This window comes from Aptenodytes patagonicus, chromosome 10 (genome assembly GCF_965638725.1).
Source record: "Aptenodytes patagonicus chromosome 10, bAptPat1.pri.cur, whole genome shotgun sequence".
Lineage (NCBI taxonomy): Eukaryota > Metazoa > Chordata > Aves > Sphenisciformes > Spheniscidae > Aptenodytes > Aptenodytes patagonicus.
The window spans coordinates 14,160,850-14,176,856 of NC_134958.1; the positions used below are offsets into that span (position 1 = coordinate 14,160,850).

General features: G+C 53.9%; 1 protein-coding gene across 7 annotated transcripts; it reads left to right on the forward strand.

Moving 5' to 3' along the window:
- Positions 1-310: 310 nt before the first annotated feature.
- Positions 311-16,007, forward strand: PAQR5 (progestin and adipoQ receptor family member 5). Of its 7 annotated transcripts, none has more exons than XM_076348136.1 (9): positions 311-334; positions 4,742-4,794; positions 5,270-5,502; positions 5,782-5,909; positions 6,040-6,245; positions 6,905-7,031; positions 11,986-12,082; positions 12,596-12,737; positions 13,385-16,007. In XM_076348136.1, exons 3-9 carry the CDS (start codon positions 5,452-5,454, stop codon positions 13,630-13,632), a joined length of 999 nt encoding a protein of 332 aa, XP_076204251.1. In that variant the 5' UTR covers positions 311-334; positions 4,742-4,794; positions 5,270-5,451; the 3' UTR covers positions 13,633-16,007. The 7 variants fall into 7 exon arrangements, with proteins under 7 accessions (XP_076204251.1, XP_076204252.1, XP_076204248.1 ...); XM_076348137.1 differs by lacking the exon at positions 311-334 and adding an exon at positions 894-912; XM_076348133.1 differs by lacking the exon at positions 311-334 and adding an exon at positions 1,832-2,308.

The following is a 16,007-nucleotide window of genomic DNA, read 5'->3' on the forward strand; positions in this document are numbered from 1 at the left end:
TTTGCAAGCACTGAAAATGCCGATTCAGAAACACGAGGTTTCCCAGGCTGCTTGTACACGGGCACAGTGCTGGGAAGAAAGTCCTGCCTTGGGCTGGGGATCGTGCCCAAAGTGGGGTCGGAGTACTCAAGTATCAATCTCTCCTCCACTGCTGAGAGCTGCCAGCACAAATAAATGTGGATGGATTATTTGATGGGTCTGTGCCAATGATCGTGTAAAAACAACCAGGAGTCATTTTAAAGCATTTCATGGGTTTATTGCAGCACAGCCGCAGTCTTCATTCTTTCCAGCTCATTTGACCGGCCACGGCTCGTAAACCTGGGCAGGCAAGGGGGTAAGTAGAGTAAATCTACATCTTGGTCTCTGTGGGCAATGGTTTGGAGGAAAAAAGAGCGCAGGAGATGGTTTAAAACACATGCTCAATGCCAAAAGCTTGGGGTGTGCAGAGAGACAGCGTTTTCCTCCTGATTGCCGCTCTCCTGGCCCGTAGCCCTGCAGGGATGGGGGCTGTGGGGGGGATGAAGTCAGTGACAATCTCCCCCGGGAGCCGAACTGTCCCCTGCCCCACAGCTGGATGCAGACGTGCGTGTGCCCAGCCCAGCCGTGGCCTCACCCGCCCCATGCCCACAAAGCAAATCCTAATTTTGTGCCAATTTGCCAGCAAGGGAGGAAAAACCCTGCAGGAGCTGCGGGTGACCCCGAGGTGCCTGGTTATCCACGACACAGCTCCTCCTCCGAACAGCGCTGTGATGAAACCATCTTCCTTGTACCGCCTGGGGACAGCTTTACTTTCTTCATCCAAATAAAAGGGCTGTTTATAAACCCAGCCCTGCATGGGCTCACGCTGGAGCGTGAGCGTCGGCTTCCGCTGGCACGTGTCCATCCCCGCATCCCCGGCTCATCCCTGCCCAGGTGAGATCACCCCCGAGCTCCTGTGTGCTGCCAGGGATGAGTTTCGTGGTAGCAGAGCTCATGGCCACGGGGTTTGGGTTTTGCTGGCAGGATCTGGCCCTCTGCTTGGGGGGTCACTTTGTTAAGGAACCTGTTACGAGACCCATCGGTGCAAATCCCCGTGCCTGTCCATAGCTGCCCCTTGCCGGTGGGTCAGCCAGCAAGGCTCTGACATCGGGAAATGGGCATGATCTCAGCCCCGGGGCGTCCCTCCTGGTGGGAACAGCACCCGAAAGGAGATCGCAGAGCCCTGGGAAGCCGTCGTCCAAGGGGAAGCCGTGCTGCAGTGCTGGCAGGGGAGGGTTAATGCGCTTACACCCAGAAATTGATGTCAAGAGACTTCCCCTTGTGATTAAAACGCAGGATAGTGCTGCACATTCACCAGCCCTGATTTCAAATGACCCTTATTGCTTCTCCCCACGACCCGTGAGCAGTGCATTACGCCTGGCTCCAGTTCTTCCAACTACTTAATAATGCAGGAGCAATGCCTGTGCATCCCTCTCCAGCAACTCGCAGTCCTCAGTCTACCGCTCTATTCAAGTATTGTGAAACACGTTACCAACGGCTGCCATAAAAATAGAGGCTTTATCGGGGAGGAGAAGGGGAAACGCGCTGGGTTTTGCAGCCGGCGCAGGCGTGGAGAGAGCGGGTAGCTCCTGCTCCGCGGTGGCCGAGGGGACCCCCATCGCCCAGCCAGCTGTGGTCCTCCATCCAGCCGGGAATGATGTAAGAACTCTCTCCAGTTTGGGAGCACCTCCCTCGTCATCTCCGGGAGGGTTTTAACTTTACAGTCTCCTTGGAGACAGTTAAGCAAGTTTCGGATGTTTTCTGGTGCTAAAGCAGAGGGGCCTGGGAGCTGAAGATGCACAGGGAGGTCTGTGAGTTAATATTTTTTCCTGCCCTTATTCCACTTCCTTGCAGCCAGGCTGAAGCTAATCCAGAGCACGATCTGAGAGCGTTTGGCCACAGTTATTTCCGGTTTTATTTTGTTGCCTTTTTCCTGTTCCACTAAAAGACGAGCCAGAATTAATTTGCTCCTAATCTGGGAAAGCAGCCGGCGGGGCTGACCTCCGCCGCGTCCTTCCCCCCCGAGCCCAGCCGGGGTGTGGGGACCGTCCCGCCGGGTGCTGGCAGCAAGCAGGGCTTTCGGCAGATCCTCCCTGCCCTTCCTGCCGGGCTGCCGGCTTTGGCAAACCTGCCCCAGCCCGCTCGCTTGGCTGCCTACGCCCCGGCCGGGCTTCCAGCGCGGCTCGGCCATGTGGGCTGTGTTTGTACACAGATGAGTAATAGAGTCGCCCGGAGCCAGCGCCGGCGATAACGCAGCATCCGACCCAGCCCCACTCTCAGGAGCAGCGCCGTAAGTACCGGCTGCTCTGCTTTTTCCCCCTGAATCATTTCAGCTTGCTGCTTTTCACGCTGCCCGGGGGATGCCGAGGGTTTGCACGGCATGAGCTCGCCTGTGGGTCCGTGCCGGGAGGCTGGGAGTTTTTCACACGCGCCATGAAAAGATGAAGGTGGGAAAGAGCTGTGTGCGATGGGGACGGTGCGGTGGGGCCGGCAGTACGTTGCTTTTCCCTGCCCTCCTGTGGCACCAGCAGCTCGTGGCTGTGCTGGGCGTTTGCAGAATTTATGGAAGTTTCACTCGGCAGTGTTTTAGGAGCGGGACGGGGCGCTGAGACGCAGCCGTCCCCCAGGGAGAACGGATGAAAGCACTGGGTCTGGCAAAGAGCTCAAGCACGTGCCTGAAATGCACTGATTTCGGAAAGCCTTAAGCTTATGTCTATGCTCGGAGCTGCCTGCTCATCTCAGATCCCGAGCAGATACCAGCAGCCACCCGCAGCAATAACAGCCTCCTACAAAGCCTCTGTTGTTCTGCTGGAAAAGGTCTTGGCATGTCCCATGCTGCTGACTCCGGTGCCGAGCACTCAAAGGAGCCCAGCCACTAGTTTTACAGTTCAACTTGTCTCTCTCCTTGTGCCGCCGTAAGAAAGTCATAAAAGTTAATAATTAACAGCTAAAATATTTTTCCCTCCATTGAAAGACACTGGCTGCCGGCTGGGACTGGCGGGGAGAGCCGTGCCGGGGGAGAGCTGCTGCAGCCACGCTCCACGCTTGCTGGAGCCAAGTCCGGACATGTGGTGGAGGGATGGTGACAGGGGACATGTCAGGGCTCCTCTCGCCAGAGACAAGCCACAGCCTTTAAGGGTGAAAGCCAGTGCCAGGCAGGAACCTTCCCCGGGTGAACTCGGCACAAACCAAAGGCTCCTGGGGTGGACCTGTAGCCTGCGGTGCCTGATGTCCCCATGGGGCTTCATGTGTGGCCACACACACGGGGGTGAGGAGGAGGAGCATGAGGAAGAGGAGGAGGAAAAGGTGTGTTTGCAGCCAGCTGGGTGAGCCTGCAGAGTTTGTAACCTGCTGTTCGCAAAGGAGCCGTTTGCCGAGGTCACGGCTGCGATGGGCGCCCATCCCTCGCCCCACGCCGCTGCCACGGGAGCACTGCTCCCCGCGTGGAAAAAGTCAGCCGAAGGAGGAGGAAAACATGGGACTGCAGGGTGTGCCCGGCTGCTGCTGCGCCCCGCAGCTCCAGTGACTCATTTTGCTCTTAAAAATACAAGTTCTTCACTAAGCCCGGGCCCGGTGCTTCCCACGTTCTTCCACAGAGGCAGCCCAGCGCGGGGTGCGCGCAGGGGACCAGCTCCCTGCTTTAGCCACGGTTTGCCTGGGTTGCACCAGAGCGCACCCAGCTCGGGGCTTCCGTCCAAGGGCTCTTTGCAAATCAGGGCTCCCGCACCCCGCGGCGTGCCTTTGTGAAGAGCTTGTGCGGCTTCCTCAGCTTCACCGAGATAAGGGACATTATTTTTGTTCCGTCCCACCATCGCCCTCATTTGTGTTTATATCAGACGCGCGGCGGGGATAGGAAAAGGCAGAGCTCTGTGCCAGGCTGCTCTTTATTTCTGAAGCATGCAAATAACCAACGGCAGCCCTCACTCCCTGCCCTCACTCCCTGCCCTCCAGCCGGGTCCTGAGGCTCTGGAGGCCACCGCAGGGATAAGGTCCCCTTTTCACCATGGAGAAGTGCAGGAGTACCGAGGGGATCGCGGGGGGCTGCAGGCTCCGCATAGCTTTGATGCAGCACACCTGTAGCACAACAGCCAAAAAAAAGCTCCTGATTTAAGTCTAATCTTTAACTAAAGGCATTTCCAATTTTATTTTATGTTGGGTTTATTGCTCTCTTGCCTCGTTAATTTTTTTCCTCCTGTTAACTGCCTCCCAGCCACCTCCCTCTCTCCGGGCACTCCCCATGCACGGTAGCCCATGGCATTTTGCCCGTGTAGGTTTGCACCGGCGCTGCTTGGCCGCGCGGAGAGTTAGAGTATGGGCGGTGAGGAAGAGCAGGGGTAATGCCAGGGGTCAGGAAAGAGCAGCAAAGGGGTTTATTTGGGACTGGCAAGTCTCCGTGCAGCACCGGCAATGCGTGCTGATGGCTGAAGCTCGGTGTGTCCTGGTATGAAGTTACGGAATGGCTGAGGCAGCCGAAACGCCATCCCAGGAGCAGCTCTCGGGAGGCTGCGGAGGCTCTTTCTCATGGCTCCGTGGGTTGGAGGGTTGCAGGCATCTCAGAAACCTGGGGGGACCAGTGCATTGGTTTACATGCGATATGCCTGTGCGACCAAGCTGAGCTGGCGCGCCGAGCCTCGGGCTCCCTTCTTGCCCAGCTTCCCCCAGGCCAGGCGGCCCCTTGCAGGAGGGTGCAGGAGATAATTTTTTTTTCACCTTTATTTCACAGACCGGAGGTGGAGGCAGAGGGGGGAGAGGCGGCGCTGCCGAAGCCGTCAGTGGGTAAGAGATGGAGATGCTGGGGCCAGAGGGGCTGCACTGTGGCACTGGGATGTTCAATGGGGAGTGGGCAGAGAGGAAACAGCCTGGGTGCTGCCTGGGACCCTGCATCCTCCCTGCTTCCCTGAGGGGACCTGCCTGCACCCTGCAGCCCCCCAGCCCATGCCCAGGGCTTTCTGTGGGACCTTGAGGTGCTCCGGGGACGTGGGCACCGTTCCTGCATCACCCCGGCTCTGTTGGGGTGATAACAGTGAGTTTCAGTCCCTCTGGACAGTGGGCACAGGGACACGCTGTCCTTCTCCCCCTGCCCCTTTTGGGTATGGGTGGTAGGGAGGGATCCCAACATCCCCTGCAGGGATGGATGCCATCTCCCCTCCCCGTGCCACGGGAACCCCCCAGGAAGCATTTGCCACATGTGGGTTTGGGACCCCGCATGAGGACACTGTGCCACATCCCCACCAATGCTTGTCTCCCCCAGGCCACCCGTCCTGAGTCCGGGGAGCATTGCTTCACCCGTCACGGGGCAGCCCCGTCCCCGTCCCATCGCTTCTCCAGCGGGGTGCGAGATGCGGCCAGGTGAGGTGTGAGGCACCGCTGGGGCTTGTCCCCAGGGAAGCCGAGCCGAAAACATCCCTCAGAGCCGGAGCCCCGACCTGCGCGATGCTGAGCCTCAAGTTACCCCGGCTGCTCAGCATCAACCAAGTGCCTAAGGTCAGAGAGGAGCTTTTCTTCCCTAAGTCCGAGGCTCAGTGGGGTTTTGGGAGGTGACAGGTGGGAGCCGTGTGCTGGGGTGGCCATCCCCCCCGGGGCAGTGCTCAGCCCCTCCCCGGGACCACCTCCCACGGGGAGGGGGGACACAGCTCTGTCCTCGCAGCAGGGTCCTGGGTCCTGAAACATGGGCACCCTCCTTTTGGCAACCTTCCTTCCTTCTCCTCCGATTTGTCCTTCCTTCTCCTCCGACTGCCACCAGTGCCAGTCCTTGCCTTGCAGGGGTACCAGGAGCAGGGGATCCTCTTCGGGTATCGCCCCCCCAGAAGCTCAGCAGCAGACTGCCTCCTCAGCGTCTTCCAAATGACGAATGAGACTCTAAATATCTGGACACATTTTGTGCCTGCCTGGTAGGTACCATGCTCTGGGTCCTCAGCATCCATGGGAGGAGGTGGTGGGTCTCCGCGGTGGGAGCAAGGCTAGGGGAGCAGGGATGGGGGGCACGCAAGGGTGCAATGCTCACCTTCCTCCACCCCACAGGTACTTCGTGTGGACCCTGGTCGGGCGGCTGCAGGGGCCGGGGGGCCGGGAGGACCCCCACGCCTGGCCCCTCCTCGCCTACCTGCTGACCTGCTGCATCTACCCCCTCGCCTCCAGCTGCGCCCACACCTTCAGCACCATGTCCACCCGCGCCCGGCACATCTGCTACTTCTTCGATTATGCGGCTCTCAGCATGTACAGCTTGGGTAAGGACGGGCAAGTCTGCAGAGGTTTCGGTGGGGTGCCAGTCCCCAGCACTCCCCCGGGGCAGCAGGAGCTGAAGCACAGGGAGGTGTCAGGGACGGGGCTGAACCCCGGGTGCTCAGACGGCTCGTATCCATGGGACAAGCAGAAACGGCGGCTGCTTGTGTGTAGTTTCTACTCCTCCTCCTCCCTGCAGCCTGGCGCTTGAGAGGGACCATGAAGCATCTCTGACACCGCCACAAATAATAATTTGGAGCTGGGTTTCGTACAGGGCAGCCCTGGGACAGAGGCCTGTCTGTGTGACACTCTATTTGTAGTAAATAGAATAAGGGAAAAAACCCCACATTAAAGACAAATGCTGTCAGTGAAGTCGGTGGCACCTTGCTGGGGGGCAAGCACAGGGGCAGCAGCAGCCAGGGTCTTCTCATGGCACAACGCACCTCCGGCTCCTCGTGGAAAGGTGTTTGCAGGAGCTGGCTATCAGGGCGTCTGCCTGATGCTCCCCTTAGCTACTTACCTGCTCTTCTACCTTCATTCATATCTCCCTTTCCTGAGAGCACCCAACGCCAAGTGCCAATTTGAAGGTTCACAGCTGCACCCAGGAGGATGCTGAGGGTCCCGGAGGGACCTGGAACTAACCGGGCACCTCCTGTATTCCCAGGGTCTGCGCTGGCATACTCGGCGTACATTTTCCCAGCAGAATGGGTCAACAGCACTTTCCACCACTGCTATGTCCCCATTGCGGTGTTTAACACTGTCGTTAGCACCAGTCTGTCCTGCTATTCCAGGTAAGCTTCTGCTTTATCTGCCGTGATTGCTACATTATAATCGTTAATTAGTATTATTAATAAAGGTTTTCAATTACAGGCTGTATGGCAACAATATGAGCCTTAAGCTCAGGAAGGGGAAGAAGGGGACTTCTGGTTTGGGAAACATGTTGCATGTTGGCACTAGGAGAGTTTGATGATCAAAAATGCAAAACAATTGAAGTAGCTTTAATTTTTGGAAGTTCAAAAGGTAACTTCGTATGGCGCACGCCTGGGAGGAAGATACCCACCTCCAGCGCCTTGTTTGGGCTGTTGTTTTTCTAACATAACCTGCAAAAAGTGGGGGGGGGGCTCCTGTGCACCCAACATTTAAGCGTTTATGTAACCTAAACATTAATGTGTTTAGGTTTAAACATGAGCATGGTCCTGCCAAAGGCACGTATCAGCCTAAGTGCTGTGTGTGCGCGCGCGTGTGTGTTTATATGTGTGTGCAACAGATTTGCAGAGGAGGAACCTCAGCATTCTCGCAGCTGATTGCATCATTTTTAAAGCATGAGCAGCATTGCGTGCGTGGTATTTTGTTCCTGAATGGCATTAGACAATTTGTTTGGAATAACTCAAATGTCTAAACTACTCGGCTGATTTCCAGCGATTCATGCCGTGCTAGAAGTCTAGCTGGTTTGGTTTTTATTTAATTCATGGTAGATACCTCCCTGAAGGCTGTGTTTGTAAAGCACTCGTGTCTGTCATTGCGACAACATGCAGTTTGCTTTGCAAAATGTACAATTCCTGTTTTCATGAGTGCTGTGAATTGTTTGGCATTATTCCTTCCTTGTATTTTGGGGTGTCTTTCTTTGTATTTTGGGGTGTCTTTGACATGTGGTCGCCTGTCGCAGCATCACGTAACCCCGGGGGACCTTTTCTCCCCGGCTGCTGTGGCCGGGGCAGCCCCCCCAAGACGCCCCCAGCACAGGGCTGTGTTTCGATGCTGCTGCCTAGGCAGGGAGAAAGATGCTCCCACGCTCTGGCAAACACAGCAGGAAGAACTCACGCTGCCCGGCTGGCTCTGCTGCAAGAGAGGGTCTGCTGCAGGGTGGGATGCAGCTGAGCATTGCCGTGTCTTCCCGAGAGGGAGTGCTAAGCTCTCGCTATTCCTTACGGATCCTGCAAATTTGGCTTGTTTAAGTGTCTGTTGAGTACGGGAGTATTTACTCGCCTTTTGGCCTGTGGGTTACTCACTGGAGTAACTCCCTGGGGTGGAAGATTTGGACCTATCCTTGGTATTACTGAGCAGTACTGCAAACTCAAGGATCTCTCTTGGATCACTCAGTGGCTGATGCCAGTTGGGGCTTGGTATTTTTTCCTTATATTCCTCATTTCTTTCTCTTTCTTTTTGTCTCTTTTCCCCCTCTTATTTTTGTCTTGTGCGTCTCTTTATTGTCTCGTTAGATGGGCTTAGCAAACGAAGCTCACTGACCGTGTGCTAATCCTAGTACTTACCACTTGAAGATAACACTTAGGAAATATCAGCAACTTGAGCTCCAGATTAATTTGGATTGTTTAAAAAAATTCTTGATCTGCAAATTTAATTGTCAGCATCTCTCTACTACAAAACTGTAAGTATAGTTATGTGAAAAACATGCAACTATCGCTATGTGATAGAATAGCAATTCCTATTGTCTCAGTAATTTCCATTAGAGAAGTAGTAAATCCATCAAATGTCAGCTTAAAAATAAAAAAAAAATCAACAAAAGATCCCTGGGTGAGCAGGAATACTGAATATACCATACCTGTGTGGGCCAGCAATGCTGCTGGTTTACCCCCATGGTGGTGAGAGCGGAGCCCCCGTAATTCAGCACTGCACCCCGCGCACTCCAGGTCACGTCTGGGGACCGCGTTAGCCACGGGGCTGCCAGCATCCCCGCGGCGGCCGCTCTCACCCCATGCCCCTCTGCACGCCCCACGCGTGTGAGCATCTCAGCTGCGTGTGCGACCCCCAGCTGTGCCCCCAGCCGCCCGCCTCTCTCCTTTCTCTCCTCTCGCAGGTTGAGGCTGGTGGGGCTGCAGAGGACAAGGGTGCATGCTTTTGCGCCTGCCTCTGCCACGGTACTTTCCTAGTTTGCATGAGTGGCTTGTGCCGGGCTTGCACCCCGGGGTGCCTGAGCCACGGCCGGCGGGTCGGGTATGGGGGGGCGGTGGGGCTGGCTGTCCCCGAGACCCCCACGAGGCCGCTGGCGCCTGAGCCACCCTGTTTCCTACCACGGGGCGCTGCTCACCGATTGCATTCGCTTCAGCGTCACCCTCGGCTGAGTCACACCAGCCAAAACGTCCCTCTGAGGTGGAGGGTGGGTGGACGGGAGCAGACCCGAAACCGAATTGTGCAATGGGCGCTGATGCTACCGAGCCAGGCGCGCTCAGAGGGGACCTGCCTGGGCACTCCAGCTCCTGCCCGGCTCGCAGAGGGCTCAGCAGCAGCACAGCAATGCTGTCTGGGCTGCTCCGCCAACCGCACCCTGGGCAGGGCTGTCTCGAGGAGCCGGAAGGGTCCATGGCTGCTGGGAGGGTCCGTGGCTGCCGGCAGCTCCGGGCACACGTGGCACTGCCAGGGAGTGGGGTCACTCGAGGAGAGAGAGGCGAGCAGCACGCCTGGCCGTTTTGGAGAGGTTCAGACGTGGGAAGGGCTCCTGACCCCGGCTGAGTTTCTGCACCGTGGCCGAACGCAGCGGCAGAGTACGCTCAGCCTTTGGCATGCACCCCGTGAAGGTTGATGGAAATTTTCCTGCTGCACCAAATTTCATCAACTTACCAGGAAAATTTTCCAATCCTAGATGGCTGGTTGATGAGTCAACAGTAAGAATTTTTGCTTGGTTGGTTTTTGCATCCTGTGCCCTAGGAACACTGAATTTCCAAACAGGGAAACGTGCAGATGGACTGAAATAAGTGTGTTTATCCTTTACGTGACGCTAGATACTCCTGCCACATTGAAATAGAGGGCGTCCGACTGCGTCACCCCCCAGTGCAGGATGAGCAGCTGCATAAAAGGTTTCTTTCATGCTGGAGGATTTGGCATCTCCTTGCGGACATCCCCATGAAAGCAGAAAAACCTGTATGGGCTTTTCACGAGGAGAACAGAGTACGCTTGAACTCTGCTACATCTCATGCCATCCTCTGTGAATAGGGCACTGTCCCAGGGGTTACCGTGCACTTGGCCGTGCGCCCAGGCTGTGGTACGGTGGCTCTATTTTGGTAACAGAGGAGCACAGGTTGGATCAGTACGTGGCCGAAGGAGTGGGAAGATGTGTGGCAAGGGTGAGCGCAGCACCGCGCAGCAGCGGGTGAGCAGGACGGGAGTACAGCACCGGGCAGGTGAAACCACGGTAGGAAGACACAGCAGGAATCATGCAGAAACACCGGAGAAAACAGAGCAGGAAGCATTTTCAGCATCGTCGTGATGTCTTCTGAGCAAGCCACAAGCCATGGTAGAAGGCCAAACCGAGGAGGAGCGAGACGAAAGCCCTTATGCAGTTAGTGGCTCTTGAGCATAAGTCAAATTGTTGGGGTTTCAACCCATAATTTGGGTCATACTGATAGAGCCCTTCTGCTTTGCAGGCAGGTCTGTTGTAGTTCTGCTCAAGTAAATCTCCCTGTTTCCACATTGGGCTAAAACCCTGTAAAAGCCTGTCTTCCCCAGCAGGGAGGCATCGGAGAGAGAGGTTTTCCGTTCCCGGTCTGGAGCTCCTGTGGCTCCAGCGGGAGGGCAGGGTGATGGGCTGGCTGCTGGAGCCTTCCCCATTGTAGGGAGCATCCTGACACCTGCCCTGCTGCCCCCCAACTGCCCCCACGGCCGGAGGGGCGGGAGGAGACATGGGGTGCCTCGGGCGTGCCGTCTCGCCATGGGCAGGTGGAGATGCTCCATGGAGTAGGCTGGCCGGCGGCCGTGCCAGCGCGTGGTGCGGCTCCCCTGGGCTTTCCGTCTCCAGGTTTCGTCTGAGTTGTGTTCCCCTTGCGGCAAGAGCAGGCTGGGGGCTCGGCACGTGGCTTGTGACCCAGCTCCAGGTTTTATAATGGTTTTTTTGGGACCTGGGTGGTCAATTCTTTCATGATTTCAGCTATGAAGTATGTCCTACATTTCAGCAGCACGATTTCCTGGGGAACAAAATGCAGAATATTACTCCCCATACAGACATAGGCTTTCCTCCTCATATATAGTATGATTATAACCAGCAGGCTGCTTCTTCCATTATAATGGTGATGTCATGAAAAAGTAACTTGTTAAATTAATTTACTTTGTGTTTTCAGTAACTGTCTCCATGCATTCTCTGAAATGACAATTGCAAAATCTTGGCAGGATGCTGCAACATTTCATGCATTTCAGACATAAGCTGCAATACAGCTTAATTAACAGTGACAATCACAGCCTGAATGCTGCATGACCTACAAAGCCTTCCAAACCAAGGCAGATGTATTCTTCTTGATTGCTGTGCTCAGAAAGCTTGGTTTCAAAACCGAGAGTGAAAACTCGAAAACAACTGCAGGGGCAGCAGCTGTTTAAAGACCAGCTCTGTTCCTAGCTGCTGATGGGTAACGGTTAATGAGCAATGGTGAATGAAGCAAAATCAGCCACGCCAGGATGGTGTAAAAAAGGTTGTTTTCAGAGCTGCAGAGATGCACCTGTGAGGGCCAGAGCATGTAACAGGGGAGGGTGGCCCCTAAATCCTTCCTCCCCCAGCTCAGGGTTCAGCCAGGGAAGGTTCAGTCACATGAGCCGAGGGTGGTCGCAGCTGTAATACTCTCAGCGCACAAAAAATCACGTTGCTGTGGCTGAATTCACGGCCGTCCGTGGGGAAATGTATGTGCAGTCTATATACTGCAGGGCACGGTCCCCAGCAAACGACTGACAAACAGAATCCAGCGCTGACGTTAGCCTATTCTGCCGTGCTGTGCCATGTGAAATACCTGCTCTGTTTTCCTCTAGGTTTCTGGAGGTGGAGCAGCCCAGGTTCAGCAAGGCTTCCCGCACGCTGGCCTTTGTGTACCCGTACCTCTTCGACAGCATCCCTCTCTTCTACAGGGTACGTCTCCCACGGCCCATATTCACAGCACCAAGACATTTGCTTGCTGCAGGGTTGGAAATACAGCTGCTTCATCCTAGGGAAAATATGCCAGCCTTTTTTTTTTTTTTAAAGGAAAACAAACTCCAGCAGGAAAAGAGATTTGGTTATTTTTTCCTGCATCTATTGATAGGCAGATTCCTTCCACTTCAAAACACCGTGCTCAAACTTTGCCTGTGCTGGAAAGTTACTGCCTTTGAAAGCTGCGAGTTTTCCAGTTCCAAAACTGGAGCAGGGTGGGAATTTTGCTGCAGGGAGGTCTAAGGACAGGAGGTGTGGGGCTGGGCTTTGCATCGAATGGAGGCGACCGGTCTTGTATTGAGCCCTGGGTCCTGCACCACGTGCCCTGGTGTTGCGTGATGGGCAGCCAGAGACGATGGGGGCTCGGGGAATGGCGCTGCCTCCTTTAGAAATGTGTTGTTCCCCTCTTGCCTTGCACGGTACCCCTGCGTGGACACGTCTTTGCTGCTGCAGTTCTACCAGTGCGCGGCGGAGGGCTGCACGGAGGCTGCGATCCTGGTCCACTACAAGCACACCGTCTTTGCCTTCCTCACTTGCTTCATCTTCGCTAGCCATCTGCCAGAGAGACTTGCGCCAGGACACTTTGACTACATTGGTAAGTGCCGAAAGGGTGAGCTGGCATTGTTTTCTCATTATTTTCAGGGAGAAAGCACATTAATGCATGAGTGGCTCCCAGAGGTTATAATATATTCCCTGCTGGAAATTTGAAATGTGGTTTTACATACAAGATACAGCAGTCCTGCCTAGGTAAAGTGGGAACAGCTCCAGAAGCATGCTGTTTCCAAAATGTTTCACAGAGGGTTTCATGACTGCAAAGCACTCATTTCTCATGCAAAAAACCTCACCTGTGGCACAGCGGTGCTCCACAGTGCCAGCTCAGGGCACTGCAGGAGCAGCCACCAAGGAGACTGGATAGCAGTCCTGGCCGCATCGGGGTTTTCCCTGTTCCCCCCGCCACGCCGTGCACAGGCACGGTGCTCCTTAGCACGTCGTGTGTGCTAAGGATCGCAGCAGCGAGCTGCGCATCCCTCGCTTCCATTACAGCCAGCTGCGTTTTGGAAAGGAAGATCTCTGTGCTCTGGTGGCGCAACGATAAAAGCCACAGAAATTAGTAGAATAAATATTTTAAAATGTGATGCCCGGAGGCAATGGATGCTATGCAGAAGGCCTGCTGAGCCCTCACGGCGGTGTTTTAATGAAGCCCAAGTTGTTTCTTGGTGAGTGCTTTTGGCTTTGTTGCAGGGCACAGCCACCAAGTTTTCCATGTGTGTGGGATCATCAGCACGCACTTCCAGATGGAGGCCATCATGATGGACATGGCCGAGCGCCACGACCGGCTCCTGCCCACCTCGCTGCTCCCCTCCTCCCTGCAGACTCTCGGGTCGATGGGCATCTGCATGGCCGTGAGCCTGGCTGTCATCGGGCTCTGCTCGATGTCCCTGCGCTTCATGCCAGAGCCTCTGCAGAGAGAAAAACCACACGGGCGTTAGCCTTTGGGTCAAGATAGTATTTATGCTGCTCCACGGGACAGACCCTAAACAATACGTGTATGGTATGGATGAGGAGGATATTCGCCTACGCTCTCTGAGAAAATGTTTATTTAAAATTTTCTCAAGAGCGAAACATATTGCACTGGTTTTTGTACATATAGCTTTAAAGCTGCGAACAGATTATGAAATGTTTTTAATCAAGTTGTTATTTCACCACAAGAAATATTTAAAATAATCTTAACTTTTTCTGTAAAAGGGAGATAAGTGCTAATACTTTCCAAAGCAATAGGCATTCATCAGGTCTGCCTTATGGAGGAATCAGGGAGGCAAGTGAACGTGGATAACGCTGGTCATCTGGTGACACAGATGTCCTTGTCATCAGTTTAGACCGATAGCCAAGACTCCTTGGCGAAGGCACGAGCAAGGGCTCTCCCAGGGGCTCCCTAACTAAGGTTTTCACCTTGAAAGAGGCATTATTTTGGAGATTAAAACCTCAAATATCCGTGTTACACAGCCTTACTCTAAACCCAAGTGCCTGACAGATGTGGGATTGAGAGAGACTAGAGTTTGCCTACATTTTAAATTCAGCTATTTTCTAATCATAACCCGGAAAGAGTTATTCTAGAAGAACACTCCATGGGACGTTCCTCCAGAATATCCTTTTTTTGGGTCCAATTCCGGTGCGTAGGTAAGTCCTGGGAAATTAATTCCCATGGGAGACCCGAGCTCCCGCCGGCGGGGACCATGCGACTGCCTGGCGGCTGACGCAGCCCCAAGCGCAGAGCACGGGGGGCACCGTCCCTCCCTCCTTGCACCAGACACCTCCGTCCCGCACTCGCAGCTGGGCGCCTTCTCCAACCTCATTTGTGGCATCAAACGTAAACAGAGGAAGAAATACCTGCACCCGCGAGGTGACGACATGGACTTCTTTACAAGCACTGTTTTGTGCCGAGTGTTTAACCCGTGCGTGAAGCTGTGCTATTCAGAAAAGGCATTTGACGCCTTGTTGAGGGCGATGGCTGAGAAATTCATGACTGCCACCTCGAGGCATCCTCTCCCGGGTGTTTCTGGAGGCAGGACACTGGGCTAGACGGACCCTTGGTCTGAGGGTGTGACTGATGGTAGAGCCATCACCTCTGAACCTCTCTAATTTCTGGTCCTGCTGGCGCAGAAGAACGTTTTTCTTTTCACGAGTGAATAGGATGGGGGTGTCTGGGGAGAATAAAACATCAGCTGAGCAAGAAGGGGGAGTCTGTACAGCGTAGAGACATGAGCATTGTCGGATGAAAGGCAGGAGTTAGAACAGCTCAGCTGGCAACGCACGGGGGGGTCAAAACCTGTAATTTTAACGCATTTCCAGAGTGAGACCTCTGCTCACCCAGCAATAGCCTTATGCTCAGGCTGTCGCTCCTTGCTTTCCTTTGCTGCTGCGTCTGGATTTTACAGGCAGAAGCAGAGAGCTCTGGAGAGAGCCTGGAGGGCTCAGCCTGGTCCGGGGCGAGGGGGAGGCAGCCCGCGGGGAGAGCTCGGCTGGTGGCTCCAGCGACGGAGTTCCTCACGTTGGATTTACTTAGCACCGCACAGGAGGTACAGGAACATGTGATGCAAAGATTACTGCTAGGGAATATTATCAAGCTTCTTGATAATCATACGGGTGTATAGTTTGTTTTGTGTATAATTACCTCTATCAAGGTATAATTGATGCACTTTTGAGTGACAATACAACAGCTCGTTAAATATATTATGGGACAAATAAGTCTTTTGAAAAATAGCTTTCTTTTGAAAGCTGACCAAGATTTATATTAATATTTATAAGCACTGGAACATAATTGTTTATTCAACAGTTTTATTTCATTAAAAGAGAAAACTAATATAACTATCGCACTGATATATGCTAACCTGAGTTGTATAGTCTCATAAAAATACCATCTGTGAAAATTCATCACTTCAGAGGTAATTGCTGATAATTGCAAAGCTTATTTACCTTCTGTGGCTGGAAAGGAATCTGGCTCCACGTGCAAGACATGACTTAAGAGTCTGTAAAATTTACATGAATCATTATAACTTTTTTCTTGGTTGTTTAACTTTTGAATTTGGGAAGTCCTCTTGTCCTCTTCAGGTGAATTTTTTTGTAGGAAAATGACATTAAAAAGTAGAACACCGTATTATACATTACCATAATCCCTCTGGATCCTGCAGCGCTTTGCATGGACCCTTTGTCTGGTGCATACTTTACATACCAAACGAGCGAATGTTTGATCTTGAAGCAGCACAGGTCAGCCAGATTTCTTGTTCCGTTGGAGACAGGCCTTCAAAAAGCTATTCAATGTACTAAATTTTATTCACATAAAGAAATAAAAACTCTGTGCCCAATT

Bases quoted from the DNA above. Each gene is read 5' to 3' on its own strand.
- PAQR5 (XM_076348136.1), top strand. From the start codon at position 5,452: ATGCTGAGCCTCAAGTTACCCCGGCTGCTCAGCATCAACCAAGTGCCT. The intron at 5,503-5,781 runs GTCAGAGAGGAG...CTTGCCTTGCAG, and splicing joins GCATCAACCAAGTGCCTAAG to GGGTACCAGGAGCAGGGGAT. The intron at 12,738-13,384 runs GTAAGTGCCGAA...GCTTTGTTGCAG, and splicing joins AGGACACTTTGACTACATTG to GGCACAGCCACCAAGTTTTC.